This window comes from Drosophila persimilis, unplaced genomic scaffold (genome assembly GCF_003286085.1).
Source record: "Drosophila persimilis strain 14011-0111.01,24,50 unplaced genomic scaffold, DperRS2 tig00000677-arrow-arrow-pilon, whole genome shotgun sequence".
NCBI classification, from domain to species: domain Eukaryota; kingdom Metazoa; phylum Arthropoda; class Insecta; order Diptera; family Drosophilidae; genus Drosophila; species Drosophila persimilis.
The window spans coordinates 993,648-1,013,836 of NW_020825333.1; the positions used below are offsets into that span (position 1 = coordinate 993,648).

At 47.5% G+C, this 20,189-nt stretch overlaps 1 protein-coding gene across 1 annotated transcript; it reads left to right on the top strand.

Moving 5' to 3' along the window:
• Positions 1–1,484: 1,484 nt before the first annotated feature.
• On the top strand, positions 1,485–19,808 carry LOC113566373. Its single transcript, XM_026991672.1, is given in 4 exon segments — positions 1,485–1,670; positions 12,044–12,197; positions 19,052–19,608; positions 19,665–19,808. Coding segments are annotated over 4 exon segments (1,041 nt in total).
• Positions 19,809–20,189: the final 381 nt, after the last annotated feature.

A 20,189-nucleotide genomic window follows, 5' to 3' on the forward strand; every position in this document is an offset into this window, starting at 1 on the left:
TGTCCATCGACCCTCAGCTCCTTAATGGAACGTACACTCAGGGAGATACGTGAGTGGGCGGAAGAGGTAGGACTCAGTATCAACGCGGACAAGACGGACCTCATCCTCTTTACCAAGAGGTACAAGGTACCGATATGGACCCCCCCGAAAATTGACCAAGCTAGGCTGACTCCAAAATCACAGGTGAAATACCTAGGCACAGTACTGGACAGCAAACTGGCATGGAGGCCCAATGTAGTGGAAAGGGTGAGGAAGGCTACCATTGCGCTTTATGCATCCAAGAAGATGCTCAGCAGCACATGGGGCCTGTCAGCTGCTCTAATGCACTGGATCTACATCTCGGTGGTGCGACCAACTCTGCTGTATGGAGCCTTAGTGTGGTGGCAGGCTTCTGAAAAGAAGACATACCATAAGCTTATGGAAAAGACTCAGCGACAGGCTCTGCTCTGTATTACACGGCGCTGAGGTCAACCCCAACAAAAGCACACGAAACTGTACTCGGAATCGACCCCCTGGACATAAACTCGCTCGCCTGATTGCGGGAAAGGCAGCACAACGCCTTATAGTATCTGGAAATCTATCGATACAAGGATACGGGCACAGTTCAATTGGCAGGGACATGACCAGATCAACTGATTACATGACCCCCCAAACTTTCCTTGACGTCAAAACAACCACATCTTTGGGACCTGAAGACTGGAAAATTGGAAGGGACCAAACTAAGCACCTCAATATATACACTGACGGCTTCAAGATGGACGGAGGAGTAGGAGCGGGCCTATACTGTACAGACCCTGAGATAAGGCTGTCGTATAAGCTACCGGACCAATGCAGCATATTCCAGGCAGAAGGCCACAGGAACTGCTGGCCTATGCTAAAAACACCTCGATTCTCGGGGACTTTAAAACAACATAAACACTCCCGCGACGGTTCATACACCCCCCTATCCGGATAACTAAGGGCCAGATTGGCCTATGCGTGGCCCCGCTGAGGGCCGTCCGGGTTAACATAACTTAACCTAAGCTAGAGATTCTGCAGGCTGTTCTTAAATGTGGCGAACAGGAGCTCATTAGCCGTATGGAAGATCGTGAACCAAACTTTTTGTGATTTGAGTGATGTAGAGTTGCGAGACATCATCGCAGAATTATTGCCGTTAGTGCGCATAGACCATGTTTTACCACCTCATAGTGAGATACTCTGCCAAGCAATTCGTAGAGATCTTGTCAGCACTCCACCTTCATATATGATTGGAGAAAATTTACGTATCAATGCCTGAATACGTAGTGGTAGTAATCAGGGACTCTTTGTTGAAGGATCGATTATCTTCATCTCACCACCAGGTGAAACTAATGCGTATTAGTAGGTCGCGACACCCGCCAGATATTCCTGATACCTTGAATATGGTGTCCCACATGAATGCAGCGGATAATAATGGACTTTGTAGTGTTATTAATCGTGGTGCTATTCATGAAAATATTGACATGATGGTAGGGTCGGATGTTATACCAGCACCGGATAACCAAACTTTATTGGCAATGCGTAAACGCGAAAATAAACTTCGCCAGTCACCTATGTGCCAGCGTGCATTGCTACTGCCACTTTCATCAAAACATGAAATTGAACGACAAATTCGGCTTCGGGTCGTGAGAGAGTTTAACCTCCCTGATGAAGTATCAGCCAGAAAAGCTATGATGTTCACAAAGAAAATCCGTGTGGAGTTGCGTCCACTACTCAAAGCGAAGACAATTTGCTTGAAGATGAAGATCAAAGCCCACCGCCATCACCAGCGGCTACTGGCTCAGTTCCGCGAAACACAACCGTTGGATCTTCTTTTTTATCGTCGTCGTCAATGGGATCGTCACCATCATAAATCTGTGGCACCGATGGAGTACACCCCTATTATAGCCGAAATCTCACTTTTCCGCGTCACCAATCAAATGGTCTTTTTGGTGTAGCCAGTATTTTAGCAACCAACTCTGGTCCTGCGCTTTAGTGTAGCTATGCACGTATTTCATCGTCAGCGCGTCCACGAAATGAACTGCCGGCATTAATAACTGAAGGGGACTTTCGATTTCCACATGGAAATAGCTTAGGCTTGGATATGATTGTTGAGAACGGCGGAGAATGGCCACCGCATCGTTAGGTCAGCTCCATTTGTCGAATAGTACTGGAAATACTAACGGGCGAAGCGTCGGCAGCAATAACAACATGCCAGAAAGTTTACAAGTAGATTTGGGGGATGGTCCAAACCCTCACGTAGTTGGAAACGTTCCAAGTGCACTGACCTTGCGAAGTATACACGTAAGTATTTCCTTCTCGGTATTTATCATAAAATAAAAATTTTCTATTAATTGTAGCACGCTCTGCCACAAAGCAACTATCACCGCTTCGTGCAGCGCTCTAGTTCGCCATTTGATATGATGCGTCATGGACAGTTATCGCCCACATCACACCCTCCAAATCCTGGGTCATTTAACTCTGAGCCACGCAGGTTTTTATAGAGGTTGCAAGTGGGCCCAGATCCGGGGCACTTTATTTTGGGATGCCTTTCTGAACAAAAATTAAACTAAAAATGTAATTTAACAATCTAGATAAATAAAATAAACTATTAAATAAAGCTTACGGAATTTTTCTCTTCGGCAAGGGCTTAAAATTAGATAGTATGTATAATGTTAAAAATACTTAAGTATGTATATTATCTCTGGTATTTGCAAAGAAAAAAAAAGTTTAAGTAATTTGTTTATTACATCTGCAACCCTTTTGCACCTTTGTTAACACACAATAAATTGACCTTCCTTGCCAAATCCAACCCACCATAAACTTAAGTCGTCGAATGCTTTACCCGTTTAATCTGTCGAAATGTATAAAGTAACTAGACTCAAGACACCTCTTGGTCATATGGTCATATATTTCAGATGTTTTAGATTTTATATAGAAAGATATCTCTCTAGTGAAAGGGAGGTACTGAAGTAGTGTATCTTTCAGCGTCTGGCTCGAATTGGGAGTGTGAGATCGCTCCCCTGCGGTTGGCCGAGGTTTTTTCGTTCTATCAAGTTCCACCAATAGACTGAGCAAGACAAACAAAATAAATGTATGGGACCATATAGTCTGGAAGTGCCAGCTGAAGTTATATACATATGTATATTCATGAATGCAGGTTTCAAGCCAGCCAGATCCAAAGCGGACGGAAGACGGCGCCGACGCCGTTTCGTATCGCAGAAGAGGAGCGGCGCTCGATCAGCATGGCCAAGCCGAGATAGGGGTGGGCAAAGCCATGAAGCTGCGGATGCAGCACGCCAGAGATTTCTACTTTTTCGCTTACACGTACACTGAGCCCTGTCTGTCTGTCCGTCCCTATTAGCGCCTAGTGCTCAAAGACTATAAGAGCTAGAGCACCGACATTTTATATCTAGACTTCTGTGATATGTCACTGTTACAAGCCGTCATAAAGGGCGAAAATCTGGGGAATCCGCAATTTTAAAGATACGAGAACACAGAAAACGTTCAATCGCAGAGGATGAATATATCTTCTAGAATGCAAAATCAGAACCAGATCGTATAATTATTATAGCAAGAATCAAGAAAACAATTTCATTCTTTCTCGTTCTGTCTTTCTCTAACACACAGGTTTCATGGCCGATTTTGCCTATTGCAAAATATGAGTTCAAGGATCTCAGACACTATAAAAGCTAGAGAGACCAAAGTTGGTATCCACACTCCTGTTAGAACTCACTATTAATCGTATATCTCGCCCCACCCCCTTCCGCCCCGCAAAAGAGGAAAATCTGTGGCATCCTCAATATTGAAGATTCGAGAAAACTAAAAACAATCATAGAAAATGATGATCTCATCCATATCTATCAGATTGCTGAATCTGGATCAGATCGGATAATTTGTATAGCCAAAAGGAACAAATCAATTTGCAGTGGCTACGCAGCGCCCGACGTCACGCTCAGACTGATTTTCTGTCTCTCTCGCACGCACTCTTTGTCGTGTCGTTCAATAATAGCGGCGCCTGCCGGAGGAGAGCCATACTGACTAAGTATCGGGTATAAAGGTAGAGTTGCGGTGTCCGCAGCAACTCAAAACGTTCCCCCTCATTTTTTTATACCCGATACTCAAAACGAGTATTGGGGTATATTAGATTTTTGGTGAAAATGGATGTGTGTAACGTCCAGAAGGGCCGTCAGCCGTCGGGTGCTATAGTGGGATAAACGGATGTCGGGTCGGCTCGTCACAACTGTAGACTCGGAAAGGGGCACGGGCGCCTCGGGTTCATGGCTTGCCCTGGATCCAAGGCGACTGTGCTCCGCGTCATAGGATACAGGTGGGCACGAGCGAACCGGCACCCGCCGTAACTGTACACACCGGCGGAAGTGCGACTATACTCTCCCCGTGAGGGCGGCTGGAAACAGGTCCTGGTACGGTCATGTCTCTGCCAGGATGCTGGCTAATTGTAGTCGGGCGGAGAGAAGAAAACTCTCAGTGAAATAACCCCAATCCAAGGTGACACTGTCATATGCCGAGGGATGCATGGCCGAGGGGGTGCTCGGTCGCTTATATGCGGACTCTGGATACCTGCCGACCTCCAGTTTTAATAAGGCTTCCCGGGGCACGCGGGCTATGCCTCGGGCGACTAACCCCTTCCCGCCTACTCGTGGGACCAAATATGCCAAATTTAAACATAAACACAAAAAACACCGCAAAGGAGCACGGCACTCCTCCTAAAGTGCCGGAGGGAAAAGACCATCCCTCTACAAACGCATCTGGGAAACCAGTGCCCAAAAAGACGGGGAAGGAGACTAAGTCGGTCCACCGTCTCGAGGCAGCAGGCGCTGTGAGGCCAATCCACGTCGGGGGGCCCCAAGGGCGACCCGGTTACCGGGGGGGCGACCATGCAGAGCGATATCGCGGCTGGCGGACCCCTTGGGACCGGGAACCCCTTGACAACCCCGGCAGGCGGCGCCTCTGCCTCGAAAGATAGGCCCAAGTTTCAGGACAAAAGACGTGCGGCCTTCATCCTGGGCAACGACGACCCGGTGTTCCTGGCGTCTGCCCAGGGAATCGAATCGCGGCGATGGGCCAAGACAGTCCTGCCCGACTACCAGCCAGCCAAAGCTGGCAAGGCCACAGCCAAGGCCCCAAGCAAGCGGCAACGCTCGGCGGAGGACACCGCCACACAAGTCCAACAGGCCAAGAGGACAAAGACATTGAGCAACCGCTCGTTTGCCGAGGTGGCGAGGGGAAAAACCCTGATTGGAGTCCTAGACAGGGGCTCTAAAGACGGGCAGATCCCTAGGGACAAGTGGCACCTCGTGGAAAACGAGCTCCAAGACCGTTTCCTCCAGGAGTTGGAGGAGAATGGAGGACCACCGCCCAAGTGTGAGGACGCCGGGTGGCACCAAGGCAGGGTGAAAGCCATCGCCTGCCAAGATGCTCGCTCGGCGGCCCTCTACGCGAAGGCGGTAGCGTCGCTCAAGGAGGTCTACCCAGGAGCCCAGCTGGAGGTCGTGAAGTGGGAGGACATCCCCAGCAAGCCGAGGGCCAGAGCGTGGGTCTCAGCGAAGCCTGCAGAGCCGGATAAGATTCTCCGGATTCTGCAGGTCTGCAACCCCCACCTTCCCACAGCCGATTGGAAGGTGGCCAAAGTAGAGGAGAGCAACGGGCAGAGGCGCCAAATTATCCTCGTCCTGAACGAGGAGTCGGTCAGACTTCTCCACGACACGGAGGGCGCTGTGGACTACGGCTACAAGAAAGTAGTCGTAGTACCGTACAAGTCCGACTCCAAAGGCATGCAGCCGACGGTCGAGCCAGACCTGGAGCCCCCGGAGATCCCTAGTATGGAGATCAAGCCTGCGGTGTCAGACGTGGCATCAGTGGTGTCGGATGACATCTTAGATGGTTACGTCTCAGACGTGAGCGATCTCACTAGGGATCTCAAACACATCGGGGTCGCGGAGGAGTTGGACTCTTCGGAGAGCGACCACGACAGGACAATGGTGGAGGTGGACCTCAGGAATGTCACTGATACTCCTGCAGATAAACCTCCACCATTGTAAGGCAGCATGCGCTGCTCTCCTGCTCCACCTAGCCAAGGGTGGAGCCGACATAGTCCTCATTCAGGAGCCCTGGATCCTCGGAAACAGGGTCTCCGGTCTGAGGACTCCTGACTATAAGCTATACGTAGCTTACTCCGCAGGTAAAACTCGCACCTGCATCCTTGCAAAAAGAGATTTGCACTTATTTTTGCTCCCAAATTTCAGTAATGAAGACCAAACAGCAGTGAGCCTCGAAGGCCAGGGGTGCTCACTGAGAATCTGCTCCACGTACATGGGTCACGACCAACCAGACCCCCCTCCACAGGCGCTCAGGGCGCTAATCACAGACTGCGAGGCCAAGGACACCGGCCTAATCGTAGGGTGCGACGCCAACGCACACCACTGCCAGTGGGGAAGCACTGACACCAACGAAAGGGGTGAGTACCTTTTCAACTATTTACTGACCACTCAGATGGTCCTTTTAAATAGGGGGAGTGATCCCACCTTCATTATTAAAAACCGCAAGGAGGTCCTGGACCTCACACTTGCCTCTCATGAGCTACACGGGAACATCGTATCCTGGAGGGTCCTGGAAGAGCACTCCTTCTCGGACCACAGGTACGTGGAAACCGTATTCTCTTTTTCACTACCGAGACCAGCTCAATTTCGGAACCTTAGGCGGACAAACTGGGCTCGGTACTCAGACCATCTCTGTCGTGTTCTCCCTGAGACTCCACCTGAGGAGGAGATCTCCAGGGAAGCCACGACTCATCTTGTTAAACTATTTACCGACGCCTGCAATGAGGCGCTCGATAAATCCTGCCCCTCTAGCAAGAGCAGAGGCCGGAAGAAACCTGAATGGTGGAATCCGAAACTGAGGGAACTCCGGAAAGCCTCCCGAAGACTCTTCAATAAAGCTAAGGCCGAAAACGCTGAGCAGAACTGGGCCGATTACAAGGCCAGTCTGTCAGTTTACAATAAAGAACTGAGGAAAGCCAAACGCGCCTCATGGCGTAAGTTCTGTAGCGACATTGAGAATAACTCGGAAGCCTCGCGCTTGCGCAAAGTTCTCTCGAAGACTACACCCACTCTGGGCTACCTGAAGAACGCCGACCAATCATGGACAACGTCCAGTAATGAGTCGCTAAATCTTCTCCTTAACACCCACTTTCCCGGCTGCGATGAAAACAGACCACACTACATCGCGGCTCCCTCCGTTGCCTCAAGTGGTATCATGAACCTGCTAAGCCAGGAGAACATTTCCTGGGCAATAAAAAGCTTCAAACCATACAAATCCGCGGGACCAGATGGCATCATCCCTGCCCAACTGATTCACGCTGGACAAAAAGGCACTAATTGGCTCAAAAGGATATATGAGGGAATCTTCTCCCATGGATATATCCCGGAAACCTGGCTTCATACCAAAGTCGTCTTCATCCCCAAGGCAGGCAAGCCCTCGCACACTGCCCCCAAAGATTTCAGACCCATAAGTCTATCGTCCTTCCTTCTGAAGACGATGGAACGGCTTTTGGGGATGCATCTCACGGTAAATATTCCGCCTAGTCTATTCTCAGACTCCCAGCATGCCTATCGGAAAGGAAGATCCACCGAAACGGCCCTACACACGATCACATCGATCATAGAAGCGTCCCTCAACTGTAAGGAATACACCCTGGTAGCCTTCCTGGACATAGAAGGCGCCTTTAATAACATCCTACCGACCGCCATCACGGGTGCACTGACGGAACTGGGGGTTGACTCCCGGACGGTGAGCCTGATCGATCAGATGCTACAATGCAGGACGGTTGAGGCATCACTGGGGACGTCAACGTCCACCAGATTTGTCAGTAGAGGCACCCCGCAGGGCGGAGTCCTCTCGCCCCTCCTATGGAACGTGGCAGTGAACGAACTGCTGCGGGAGATAGAGGGGGGTGGCTGCCGCGTGGTGGCGTATGCGGACGATGTTGCTATAGCATTCTCGGGTAAATTCCCGCAGACGCTGTGTGAGTGCCTGACAAGCACTCTCATGAAGATGTCAAAATGGGCAGACAAATGCGGGTTAGGCGTCAACCCGTCTAAAACGGAACTGGTGCTCTTCACTAGGAAGTACAAAGTCCCGGCACTGATTCCCCCAAGACTATGTGGGGAAGCGCTAATCTTCAGCAACAACGCCAAGTATCTTGGTCTAATCCTCGATAGAAAGCTCGATTGGAAATTGAGCATAGAGGATAGAGTAAAGAAGGCCACAGTAGCCCTCTATACTTGCAGGAAAGCCATCGGACTGAGATGGGGAATGACCCCCTATATAGTTCGGTGGCTTTACACCACCATCATACGACCGATCATGCTCTATGGAGCGGTAGTATGGTGGCCAGCCTTAGACAAAAGGACATGCCTCAACAAACTCAGCAGAGTTCAACGCATGGCAGAGCTATGCATAACTGGCGGGCTACGCACTACTCCAGGGGAAGCCCTGGATACTGTGCTGGACCTCCTCCCCATAGATCTCATGGGAAAGAAAGTGGCAACACTTTCCGCACTCAGAATGAGAGAAGCCAGACTGTGGAAAGCGTCCGCGGTCGGGCACTCGGGAATCCTGACGAGACACCCGCAATTACCAGAGAGGACAGATTATTGTGTCCCTAGTGATCACCTCTCGACTCCTTTCCAGGTATCAATCCCACTTAGGGAGGACTGGGAGATGGGCGAACCAGAACCCGCAAATGCGGTTCACTTCTACACTGATGGCTCAAAGTTAGACGGCCGCGTGGGAGGCGGAGTCTACTGCAGCGAGCTGAACATCAGTCATTGCTTCAGGCTCCCGGACCACTGCAGTGTGTTCCAAGCGGAGGTTGTAGCCATCAAGGAGGCCATTTCCATCGTCTCCAAACTATTTCTAGACACGCACTTAGTGTGCGTTTTCTCGGACAGCCAAGCAGCTATTAAAGCTCTAGGCTCAATATCGTCGAACTCAGCGACTGTAAATGACTGCCGCAGGTCTCTGCACGAGATCGCAGATCAGTTAGACCTCTTTCTTATATGGGTCCCAGGCCATAGGGACATCGAGGGGAACGACGCCGCCGACGAGCTAGCAAGGCAGGGTACTACAATTCCTCTCCTTATGGAGAGGGAGCAGGTAGCGATGCCTCTGGCTACGTGCAGGCTCCGCACGCACGAATTGTTCGAGCAAAATGCCAATAGGAGATGGCAGCAAACAGCTTCCTGTAAAATCTCAAGATTGATATGGCCATATCGATCGAAGAAGCGCTCAGCCGAGCTGTATAGGCTCAGCAGAGCACAGTGCTCTGCAGTTACTCGAGCCATTACGGGACACTGGCAGATTGGCACTCATGCCTCTAGACTGTCAATCCCTCATAACGACTTCTGCAGGAGCTGTCGCGACGAGGAAGAAGAGGAATCGGTCCCCCACTTCTTCTGCCACTGCCCAGCCCTTGGAAATCGTCGTCTTCGTTTTCTCGGGGCTGCTTTCCTAACAGACATTTCGGACCTGTCCGAAATCAAACCGGGGACCTTGTCCAGATTCATCCAAGCCTCCGGATGGGACTGCCCTTAATTTGCAACAGCCTGTTTCTCCACGGTTTCTAGGCACTGGGAAGGGGCACACGCCCATGCGGCACCACAACGGACCTTCTATAGGTCCAAGTGAGCTTGGGAGGGTTTCATCACTCTCCCAGGCTACCGCCTGAACCTAACCTAACCTAACGTCCAGAAGGAATCGTTTCCGACCCCATAAAGTATATATATTCTTGATCAGCATCAATAGCCGAGTCGATTGAGCCCTGTCTGTCTGTCCGTCTGTCCGTCCGTCCGTCTGTCCGTCCCTATTAGCGCCTAGTGCTCAAAGACTATAAGAGCTAGAGCAACTATGTTTTGAATCCAGACTTCTGTGATATGTCACTGCTACAAAAATATTTCAAAACTTCGCCCCGCCCACTTCCGCCTCCACAAAGGACGCAAATCTGTGGCATCCACAATTTTAAAAATATGAGAAAACCAAAAACGCAGAATCGTAGAGAATGACTATATCTTTTAGACTGCAGAATCTGAATTGGATCGTAATTTTATTATAGCCAGCATCAAGAAAACAATTTCATTTTTTCTCGCCGTGTCTCTCTCTAACACACACGTAGCATAGGCGGCTTTGCTTAGAGTAAAACATTAGCGCCTAGATCTCAGAGACTATAAAAGCTAGAGCAACCAAATTTGGTATCCACACTCCCAAGATATCGGACCGAGACGAGTTTGTTTCAAAATTTCGCCACACCCCCTTTCGCCCCCGCAAAGGACGAAAATCTGGGGATATTCACAAATCTCAGAGACTATTAACGCTAGAGTAACCAAATTTGGTATCCACACTCCTGTTAGAACTCACTATTAAACGTATATCTCGCCCCACCACCTTCCGCCCCCACAAAAGAGGAAAATCTGTGGCATCCACAATATTGAAGATTCGAGAAAACTAAAAACAATCATAGAAAATGATGATCTCATCCATATCTAACAGATTGCTGAATCTGGATCAGATCGGATAATTTGTATAGCCAAAAGGAACAAATCAATTTGCAGTGGCTACGCAGCGTCTGACGTCGCGCTCAAACTGATTTTCTGTCTCTCTCGCACGCACTCTTTGTCGTGTCGTTCAATAATAGCGGCGTCTGCCGGAGGAGAGCCATACTGACTAAGTATCGGGTAATAGGTATAGTTGCGGTCTCCGCAGCAACTCAAAACGTTGCCCCTCGTTTTGTAATTTAATTGATGTATTGATAATTTGTAAACATTGATGAGTGCGTTAAACGTTCCTTTCACGTGCCCACGCGAATTGTATTAGACGAAATATTATACCGTTAACCTGGACATTATTGATTTGACACTGATTTTACGCGCTGTTGGATCGGGTACGTCGGCAGGATCACTAGGGGAACTGCATGCCTTAAACAACACAGGAAGAGTGCGTCCAACGACACTAGAGGAAGCTATGCAGCTTTACCAGATTGGTCGGTTTTTAGAGATTGATATTTTGGCGCAAGGCTGTGAGGATTTAATACTCGAGTAGCTGTCCCTTGATACTTTACCAACAATTTTAAAGTGGGGTTGCCAACTCCATGGCTCCGCGTGGGTGTTTAGACAAGCATGTCAGTACCTACGAGAAGAATTTACCATTATTAGCACCTCACCTGTCCTGCACCAACTAGATAAAAAGCAACTGTTACATGTTCTGCAGAGTAATTTTTTACAAGCTTCTGAGCTAGAGATTCTGCAGGCTGTTCTTAAATGGGGAGAACAGGAGCTCATTCGCCGTATGGAAGATCGTGAACCAAACTTGTTGTCACACACAGCTCACTCAGTTGCTCGCAAGGGCGTAAAAAAACGTGATTTGAGTGATGTAGAGCTGCGAGACATCATCGCAGAAGACCATGCGCATAGACCATGTTCTACCACCACATAGTGAGATACTCGGCCAAGCAATTCGTCGAGGTCTTGTCAGCACGCCACCTTCACATATGATTGGAGATGAACGAGAAAATTTACGTATCAATGCCTGGATACGTAGTGGTAGTAATCAGGGACTCTTTGTAAGACCACGTCTCTTTATGCCGTATTTTGAGGAAGTAAAGGCCTTGTTGAAGGATCGATTATCTTCATCTCACCACCAGGTGGAACTAATGCGTATGCGTAGGTCGCGACACCCGCCAGATATTCCTGATACCTTGAATATGGTGTCCCACATGAATGCAGCGGATAATAATGGACTTTGTAGTGTTGTTAATCGTGGTGCTATTCATGAAAATATTGACATGATGGTAGGGTCGGCTGTTATACCAGCACCGGATAACCAAACTTTATTGGCAATGCGTAAACGCAAAAATAAACGTCGCCAGTCACCTATGTGCCAGCGTGCATTGCTACTTCCACTTTCATCAAAACATGAAATTGAACGACAAATTCGGCTTCGGGTCTTGAGAGAGTTTAACGTCCCTGATGAAGTATCTGATATTCTGGAAAGCTCACACCAATCCAGCCAGAAAAGTGATGATGTTTACAAAGAAAATCCGTGTGGAGTTGCGTCCACTACTCAAGGCGAGGACAATTTGCTTGAAGATGAAGATCAAAGCCCACCGCCATCACCAGCGGCTACTGGCTCTGTTGCGTGACCTTCCATCCATGGCCACAATTATTAGTTATAGATGGAATTATGAATTATGAAGTCTAGTGTAAGTTAGGCTAGGGCAAAGCGGGAGCGCAATAAAAGCTCGCTCTCTCGCTCTTGGCGAATTCGCCCCGCTTTGCCACCGTAGGATAGCTAGAGTAAGAGATTGAATTGTGAAGAAACTTCAGTTGTTCGCCAACCTTGAAATAGATCGAGCGTATCAAGTTTTTCGCCCCGCCAAATAAATAATTTAAATTACAGCCACCCAAAGTTTTCGGTAACTGATTAGAAAAACTCTTCTAATTTTTCATGGCGCCCCCGGGTGGACTGTAAAGTGAATTATAGGCAACAAAAAACAAGTGACAGTGACACAAGAAATTGCAGTATACATATGCAAACATATTCGTTGCCCGCGTCGTGTGTGTGTGCAATCGGCAATCAATTTTTGTAAAATATCATCGCGTCGGTCGCGCCAACAATAATTTTTGTGCAATTCTGCTACCGCCGAGGGATGCCCTGCGAAAAAGACAGGAAAGTAGCAGTTGGATTCAAAAATCCAAAAGAGGAATCAGAGGTATTTGTGCAGAAAATTGAAGGCTGAGCTAAAGACATTCAGATCTTTCTTTGAGGTGTCTTGTGCTGAATACATTGCACATCGCCTTCAATTCTAGGCACAGACGTATGATACATATATAGTAGAGCTTGATTGCATGCATTTTGTTATTAATTGCATAAATATAACTAAAAACATAAATACATACATACATATCGACCCAAACAGACATACATATGTGAACCGCTATTTGGACGCAACAGTTATACATATGTACATACATACATACATCTTTCGTTTACTGCAATCACTGTCAACGCCCCCCCCCCCCCCCCCCCCCCCATTTTATTTTGTTCTACCTTTCTCGTCGTTAGAACAAAGTTTGTTCGTTCGTTCACCCAAGCCACGGCGTATAGAAAATATCCACACATACATACAAGCAGCAGCACCGGTGCATTATTTCGTTTTCGCTTTCGCTTCTCCACTGCTGCTTGCGTTGTATTTGTTGGGAGAATTTTCGTTGCCGCTCTTGAGCTTAACGGTGCGCCAAGTGACGTGCTACCCTACATCCAACGGGTATATTGTTTTCGGCTGTTACTTGCCAAGTGACGCGCTACCCTGTATCTAACGGGTATATTGTTTTCGGCTGTTACTTGCAACAACTCTTTCCCTTGATACCTCGTGCATCGACATTCAATTAAAATTCGTTTTCGATTATCGTTCTCGTTCAAAAATTTAAAATTAAAAAAAAAAAAAAAAAATATTAATAATAAATATATAAATAAAAACACAACCATTATGGCAGAAAAAAGTAAACCCACTCTTGAAGACTTAAAGATTAAGCTCAAAAGTAGAGTAAAAAGCATTCGCCGCTTAGAGGATCGATTAGATCAAGGGTCGATTCCTTTGCAATTACCGGAATTACAATGTAGATTAGATTGTTTGAATGCTTCAATTGAAAAGGCTAACCATTTGCAGGAGCAAATCGAGGATATAACAGGTGATGATGCATATGCAGCCGAGTTGGAAGAGCTGATAATTGTCACCAAAGGAAAGATAATGTCGCTTATCGCCGCCTTTGATGCAGCAAGCGAGACGAAGCCAGTGTCTTCTTCAGCCCCAACTCATGCTAGACTTCCGAAATTGGCATTACCCAAATTTAGTGGTAAACACTCGGAATTCAAAAATTTCATTAGCCTTTTTGAAAGACTAGTCCATAGCGACAACAGCATACCGGTGATCGAAAAATTTAATCATTTGATTTCGTGCCTCTCTGATGAAGCATTAGGAACAATAAAGGCGTTCCAAGTCACCGAGGCAAATTATGAAAAGGCCATGGCTGGCCTAAAACGAGTGTATGACAACGATTATTTGATTTTCACGAATAATATTTCCACATTGTTCAATCTGCCGAGAATGTCGCATCAATCTGCATCATCTCTAAGAACTCTAATCGATACTGTTTCGTCGATTTACGGATCGTTACTGTCGATCGGAGATGATACAACAATTTCGAATGCAATGCTCATTCATCTCGTTTTAAACAGAGTCGACCCAGTGACGAAACAAAAGTGGGATGAACAGCTTACTTATGAGAAGTTGCCGCTTTGGTCCGACTTTGAGAAAGTCTTGAATCGTCGATACCAGCATCTGTCTGCTGAAGAATCGACCAAGCCAAGGCAAGACAAAGTCATGCCAAGCAAGCAACATAATCGCAGTTCATTTGCTTGTTCTTCCACTTCCACCAACAGTAGAACTCAGCAAACTTGTAGCTACTGCAATTCAGGAGACCATGTAGTGTCAAATTGCCCTTCATTTTCGCGTCTCTCGGTGATGCAAAGGTTTGAGTTTGCTAAGTCGGCATCCCTATGCATTAATTGTCTGCGAAAAGGCCACGCTGTTGTAAAATGCAAAGCCAATAAATGTCGAGTGTGCAGCCGCTCACATCATACATTATTGCATCGATACACAGTGTCGGCTAATAGTCTCGCGTTGCCACCACCCCAAGAGAGTCCTTCTCCTCCATCAAATCAGAATCAACCTTCCACGTCACATGTTTTGCATGCGACAGCGTTGGACAGGGTAATTCTGGCTACGTCGATCGTAAGCGTCCGAACTAAGAGCGGTGAACACATTCTGGCCAGAGCTCTGCTCGACTCTGGATCACAAACAAATTTCATTACCGAGGACCTCGCTAATCGCTTACAGATCCGTAGAGAGGAGTCCTGTATTAACTTGCTTGGAATTGGTGAATCTAATTCCCAAGTAAAGGATAAAATACACACAGTGGTGAAGTCGCGAATAAATGGTAGTGAGTTCTCCTTTGATTTTTGGATCCTGAAATCAATTTCAGGTTATCACCCTGACCAGTCAGTGAATGTGACTGACTGGCGAATCCCAGAGAACCTACCACTGGCAGACCCTTATTTCTACAAGCCACAAAGAATAGATATGTTAATTGGAGCAGAATCGTTCTTTGAATTATTAGCTGTTGGTCAAATTAAACAAGGTCCTGACTTTCCAACTCTTCAGAAAACCCTTCTTGGTTGGGTTGTGTCGGGAAAATATGTTTCCAGGAGTTCTGCTCCTCAAATTACAAACAGTTTGAGTTGCAGTGAAGAGTTGCTAGTATCCATCGATAGGACCTTGAAAAAGTTTTGGTCACTGGAAGAAATGCCATCTACCAAGAAAATTGCCACACCTGAGCACAAGCTATGTGAAGAACACTATCGTAAGACGACTCAGGTACTATCATAAGGTCGGTTCGAAGTAAGGCTCCCGTTTAAATCAGATCCAAATTGTTTAGGAAACTCCTTTGAGGTTGCGAAACGGCGGTTTTTGTCGCTTGAAAGACGATTGCATCGTGACCCTGAGTTGAAGAAAATGTACTTGGAATTCATGGAAGAGTACCTCTCCTTAGGTCATATGTCTCCTACTGACAATACGATTCCGTCTACTCCACACTACGTAATCCCTCATCAGTGTGTTCTGAGGCCCCAAAGTACGTCTACCAAGCTCCGAGTCGTGTTCGATGCTTCGTCCAAGACGTCCTCACAGGTGGCCTTAAATGACATTCTGATGGTGGGACCTACCATTCAAGAGGAATTATACTCGACACTGCTCCGTTTCCGTCTGCACAGGTTTGCCCTGACTGCTGATGTTAAAAAGATGTATCGCCAAGTGATGGTGAACGAAGCGGATCGGCAGTTTCAGCTCATAGTGTGGAGAAGAGACCCTTCTGAATCCTTGAGATTATACAAGCTCAACACTGTAACCTATGGGACTGGACCAGCCCCATTCTTAGCTATCCGGTGTTTGAAAAGGTTGAGTGAGTCTGCGAAGCTCTCATTCCCTAGAGCTGCTAACGTTATTGGGTCCGACTTTTACGTCGATGACTTGTTGACTGGTGCTGCATGCGTAGAGGAGCTAAGGGCAATTAAGTCCGAAGTGTCTCAGGTTCTTCAGACCGCAGGGTTTGAGTTGACTAAGTGGTTTTCAAACTCACCCGAGATCACCGCATCTGAGAGCACAGCCAAACCCATAACAATCTCGGATTCAGAGTCGACAAAGGCGTTAGGAATCTCATGGTTACCTACTGACGATGCCTTTAAGTTCAAAATTGACAATTCAGTTATGGGTCTCCGAGCGACAAAACGGAACATACTATCGGTGACATCAAAGTTGTTTGACCCCCTAGGTTTATTAAGTCCTATCGTTATAAAAGGCAAGATCCTATTGCAGGAGCTTTGGCTTAACAAACTAGATTGGGATGAGTCGATCCCGCTGCATTTGGAAACAGCGTGGAATAAGTTGAAAAATACACTATCTCAATTGGAAGACATATCCATATCTCGGTTTGTGTATTCCGATCCGATGTCACCGGTTCAAATACATGCCTTTGCTGACGCCTCCATGAGAGCGTATGGAGCGTGCGTCTATATACGTAGCAGAACTGCAGAAGGTTTAAAAGTATCATTGTTGACTTCGAAATCCAAAGTAGCGCCGCTCAAGACCAAAACGCTCCCAAGGCTTGAGTTATGTGCCGCTCACCTTCTCGCAGATCTCTGTCACAGAATCAAGCCCCTATTAAACGTGCCCATTGAACGAGTCGTTTATTGGTCGGATTCAGAGGTAACTCTCCATTGGATCCGGTCTCATCCATCGTCGCTGTCGACTTTCGTTTCAAATAGAGTGGCTGAGATTCAAGAGTGGTCAGATGATGCTACGTGGCGGCATGTACCCACGAAACAGAACCCAGCAGATATTGTCTCAAGAGGTTGTGACGTCGACGAAATCGTTCAGTCAATTTGGTTCGAAGGACCATCATTTCTGAAAGAGGAAGAAGAAAACTGGCCCAAGAACGCTCATTTCGAACACTCCGATGATCTTCAGCTGGAAAAGAGGAAGACTGCGGTCGGGCTGACCGCGGCTGTGCGAAGTTCGGAGCTGTTAGATGTCATCGAGGGATTCTCGTCACATCTCAAACTGTTTAGAGTGTTCGTGTATGTGTTCCGCTTTATAAGAAAATGTAAAGACCCAAGCCTAAAATTCGAAAAAACTATCTCACCGACCGAATACAATGAAGCCTTTTATAAAATTGTCGAAATCGTCCAGCATCACGAGTATCAAGGAGAAATCGAAAAGGTTAGGAAAGGATCTACAATTGGTCCTAGTCTCCAGCGGTTGAACCCATTCATCCATGAAGACACAGGGACTTGGTGTAACTTTTCGTTGTTGCGAGTGGGGGGGCGACTAGCTAAAGCTCCTATATCATACGATGCCAAGTTTCCTCTGCTTTTGACTAAGCGCTCGCAATTCGTGCGAAGCTATATTCGTCATCTGCACCATTCGAATTTTCATGTCGGCCCACGAGCACTTGTGAGCATCCTTCGACAGAGCGTGTGGATAGTGAACGCTCAGGAGGTCTGCCGTCAGACAGTTCGATCCTGTATGCGCTGTTTTAAATGCAAGCCTCGATTGCTGACGCAACTCATGGGGAATTTACCCGCAGATCGACTCCGTGCTCTCCGCCCATTTTCAATTTGCGGCGTTGATTTTTGTGGACCAGTGCACACGACATTGAAAATTCGCGGAAGGCCCCCATACAAGTCATACATTGCGCTTTTTGTTTGTTTTGCGTCCAAGGCGGTTCACCTAGAAATAGTTTCCGATCTAACCACTGATTGTTTTTTGTTGGCTTTTCAAAGGTTCGTCGGGCGCCGAGGATATCCCCAAGTCGTTCATTGCGACAACGGGACGAACTTCGTCGGAGCGAGCCGCCATCTCAGCGCTCTGCGGATCAGGCTCAAGGAGCAGGGAGACGCAATTCGCGACTTTGCGTCAAAAAACGGATGCGAATTTGCGTTCATACCGCCGCGAGCTCCTCACATGGGAGGGCTATGGGAGGCAGGTGTAAAAACTGCCAAGAGCCTACTCCTACGGGCGGTAGGCAGCGCGCTCCTAACCGCCGAAGAGCTCGCCACAGTCCTCGTCGGCATCGAGGCCATAATGAACTCGAGGCCGCTGGGAGCCATCAGCCAAGATCCAAGCGACGGCGAGGCCCTAACACCCGGGCACCTGCTGACAGGCGGGTCGCTCATCGCCCCCCCAGCACTGCGGACTCCGGACCAGGAGAGTCTCAGTTGCTTGCGGCGATGGCGACTTGTCTCGTCAGTCAGGCAAGCGTTTTGGCAGCGATGGTCCCGCGAATATGTCCTGGGGCTGCAAATTCGGGGCAAATGGCACCAGCAGCAACCGAACCTCGAGGAAGGAGACCTCGTCATCGTGGCCGAGGACAATCTGCCGCCTCAGGAGTGGCTCGTAGGGAGGGTCATAGCCACGCACGCAGGAGAGGACGGCATGGTCAGGGTCGTCGAAATAAGGACTAGCACTGGAGCGGTTTTTCGGCGGCCCATACACAAATTAGCGCCGCTCCCAATGTGTTGAAGCCGATGCAGGCGTTCAACGGGGCCGGTGTTGCGTGACCTTCCATCCATGGCCACAATTATTAGTTATAGATGGAATTATGAATTATGAAGTCTAGTGTAAGTTAGGCTAGGGCAAAGCGGGAGCGCAATAAAAGCTCGCTCTCTCGCTCTTGGCGAATTCGCCCCGCTTTGCCACCGTAGGATAGCTAGAGTAAGAGATTGAATTGTGAAGAAACTTCAGTTGTTCGCCAACCTTGAAATAGATCGAGCGTATCAAGTTTTTCGCCCCGCCAAATAAATAATTTAAATTACAGCCACCCAAAGTTTTCGGTAACTGATTAGAAAAACTCTTCTAATTTTTCAGGCTCAGTTACGCGAAACACAACCGTTGGATCTTCTTTTTTATCGTCCTCGTCAATGGGATCGTCAGCATCATCAATCTGTGGCACCGATGGAGTACACCCCTATTATAGCCGAAATCTCACTTTTCCGCGTCAGCAATCAAATGGTCTTTTTGGTGTAGCCAGTATTTTAGCTGCCAACTCTGGTCCTGGCCTTTAGTGTAGCTATTCACGTATTTCAGCGTCAGCGCGTCCACGAAATCAACTGCCGGCATTAATAACTGAAGGGGACTTTCGATTTTCGCATGGAAATAGCTTTGGCTTGGATATGAGTGTTGAGAACGGCGCATGTGCTTTGGACTCTGGAAATAGTCATCTTTCAGATATGATGCCGGATGTGGCTATGGCCACCGCATCGTTAGGTCAGCTTCATTTGTCGAATAGTACTGGAAATACTAGCGGCCGTAGCGTCGGCAGCAATAACGACATGCCAGAAAGTTTACAATTAGATTTGGAGGATGGTCCAAGCCCTCGCGTAGTTGGAAACGTTCCAAGTGCACTGACCTTGCGAAGCATACACGTAAGTATTTCCTTCTCGGTATTTATCATAAAATAAAAATTTTCTATTAATTGTAGCACGCTCTGCCACAAAGCAACTATCACCGCTTCGTGCAGCGCTCTAGTTCGCCATTTGATATGATGCGTCATGGACAGTTATCGCCCACATCACACCCTCCAAATCCTGGGTCATTTAACTCTGAGCCACGCAGGTTTTTATAGAGGTTGCAAGTGGGCCCAGCTCCGGGGCACTTTATTTTGGGATGCCTTTCTGAACAAAAATTAAACTAAAAATGTAATTTAACAATCTAGATAAATAAAATAAACTATTAAATAAAGCTTACGGAATTTTTCTCTTCGGCAAGGGCTTAAAATTAGATAGTATGTATAATGTTAAAAATACTTAAGTATGTATATTATCTCTGGTATTTGCAAAGAAAAAAAAAGTTTAAGTAATTTGTTTATTACATCTGCAACCCTTTTGCACCTTTGTTACTCGTTGACCCTAGTAGTTGGCAGATTACAACACACAATAAATTGACCTTCCTTGCCAAATCCAACCCACCATAAACTTAAGTCGTCGAATGCTTTACCCGTTTAATC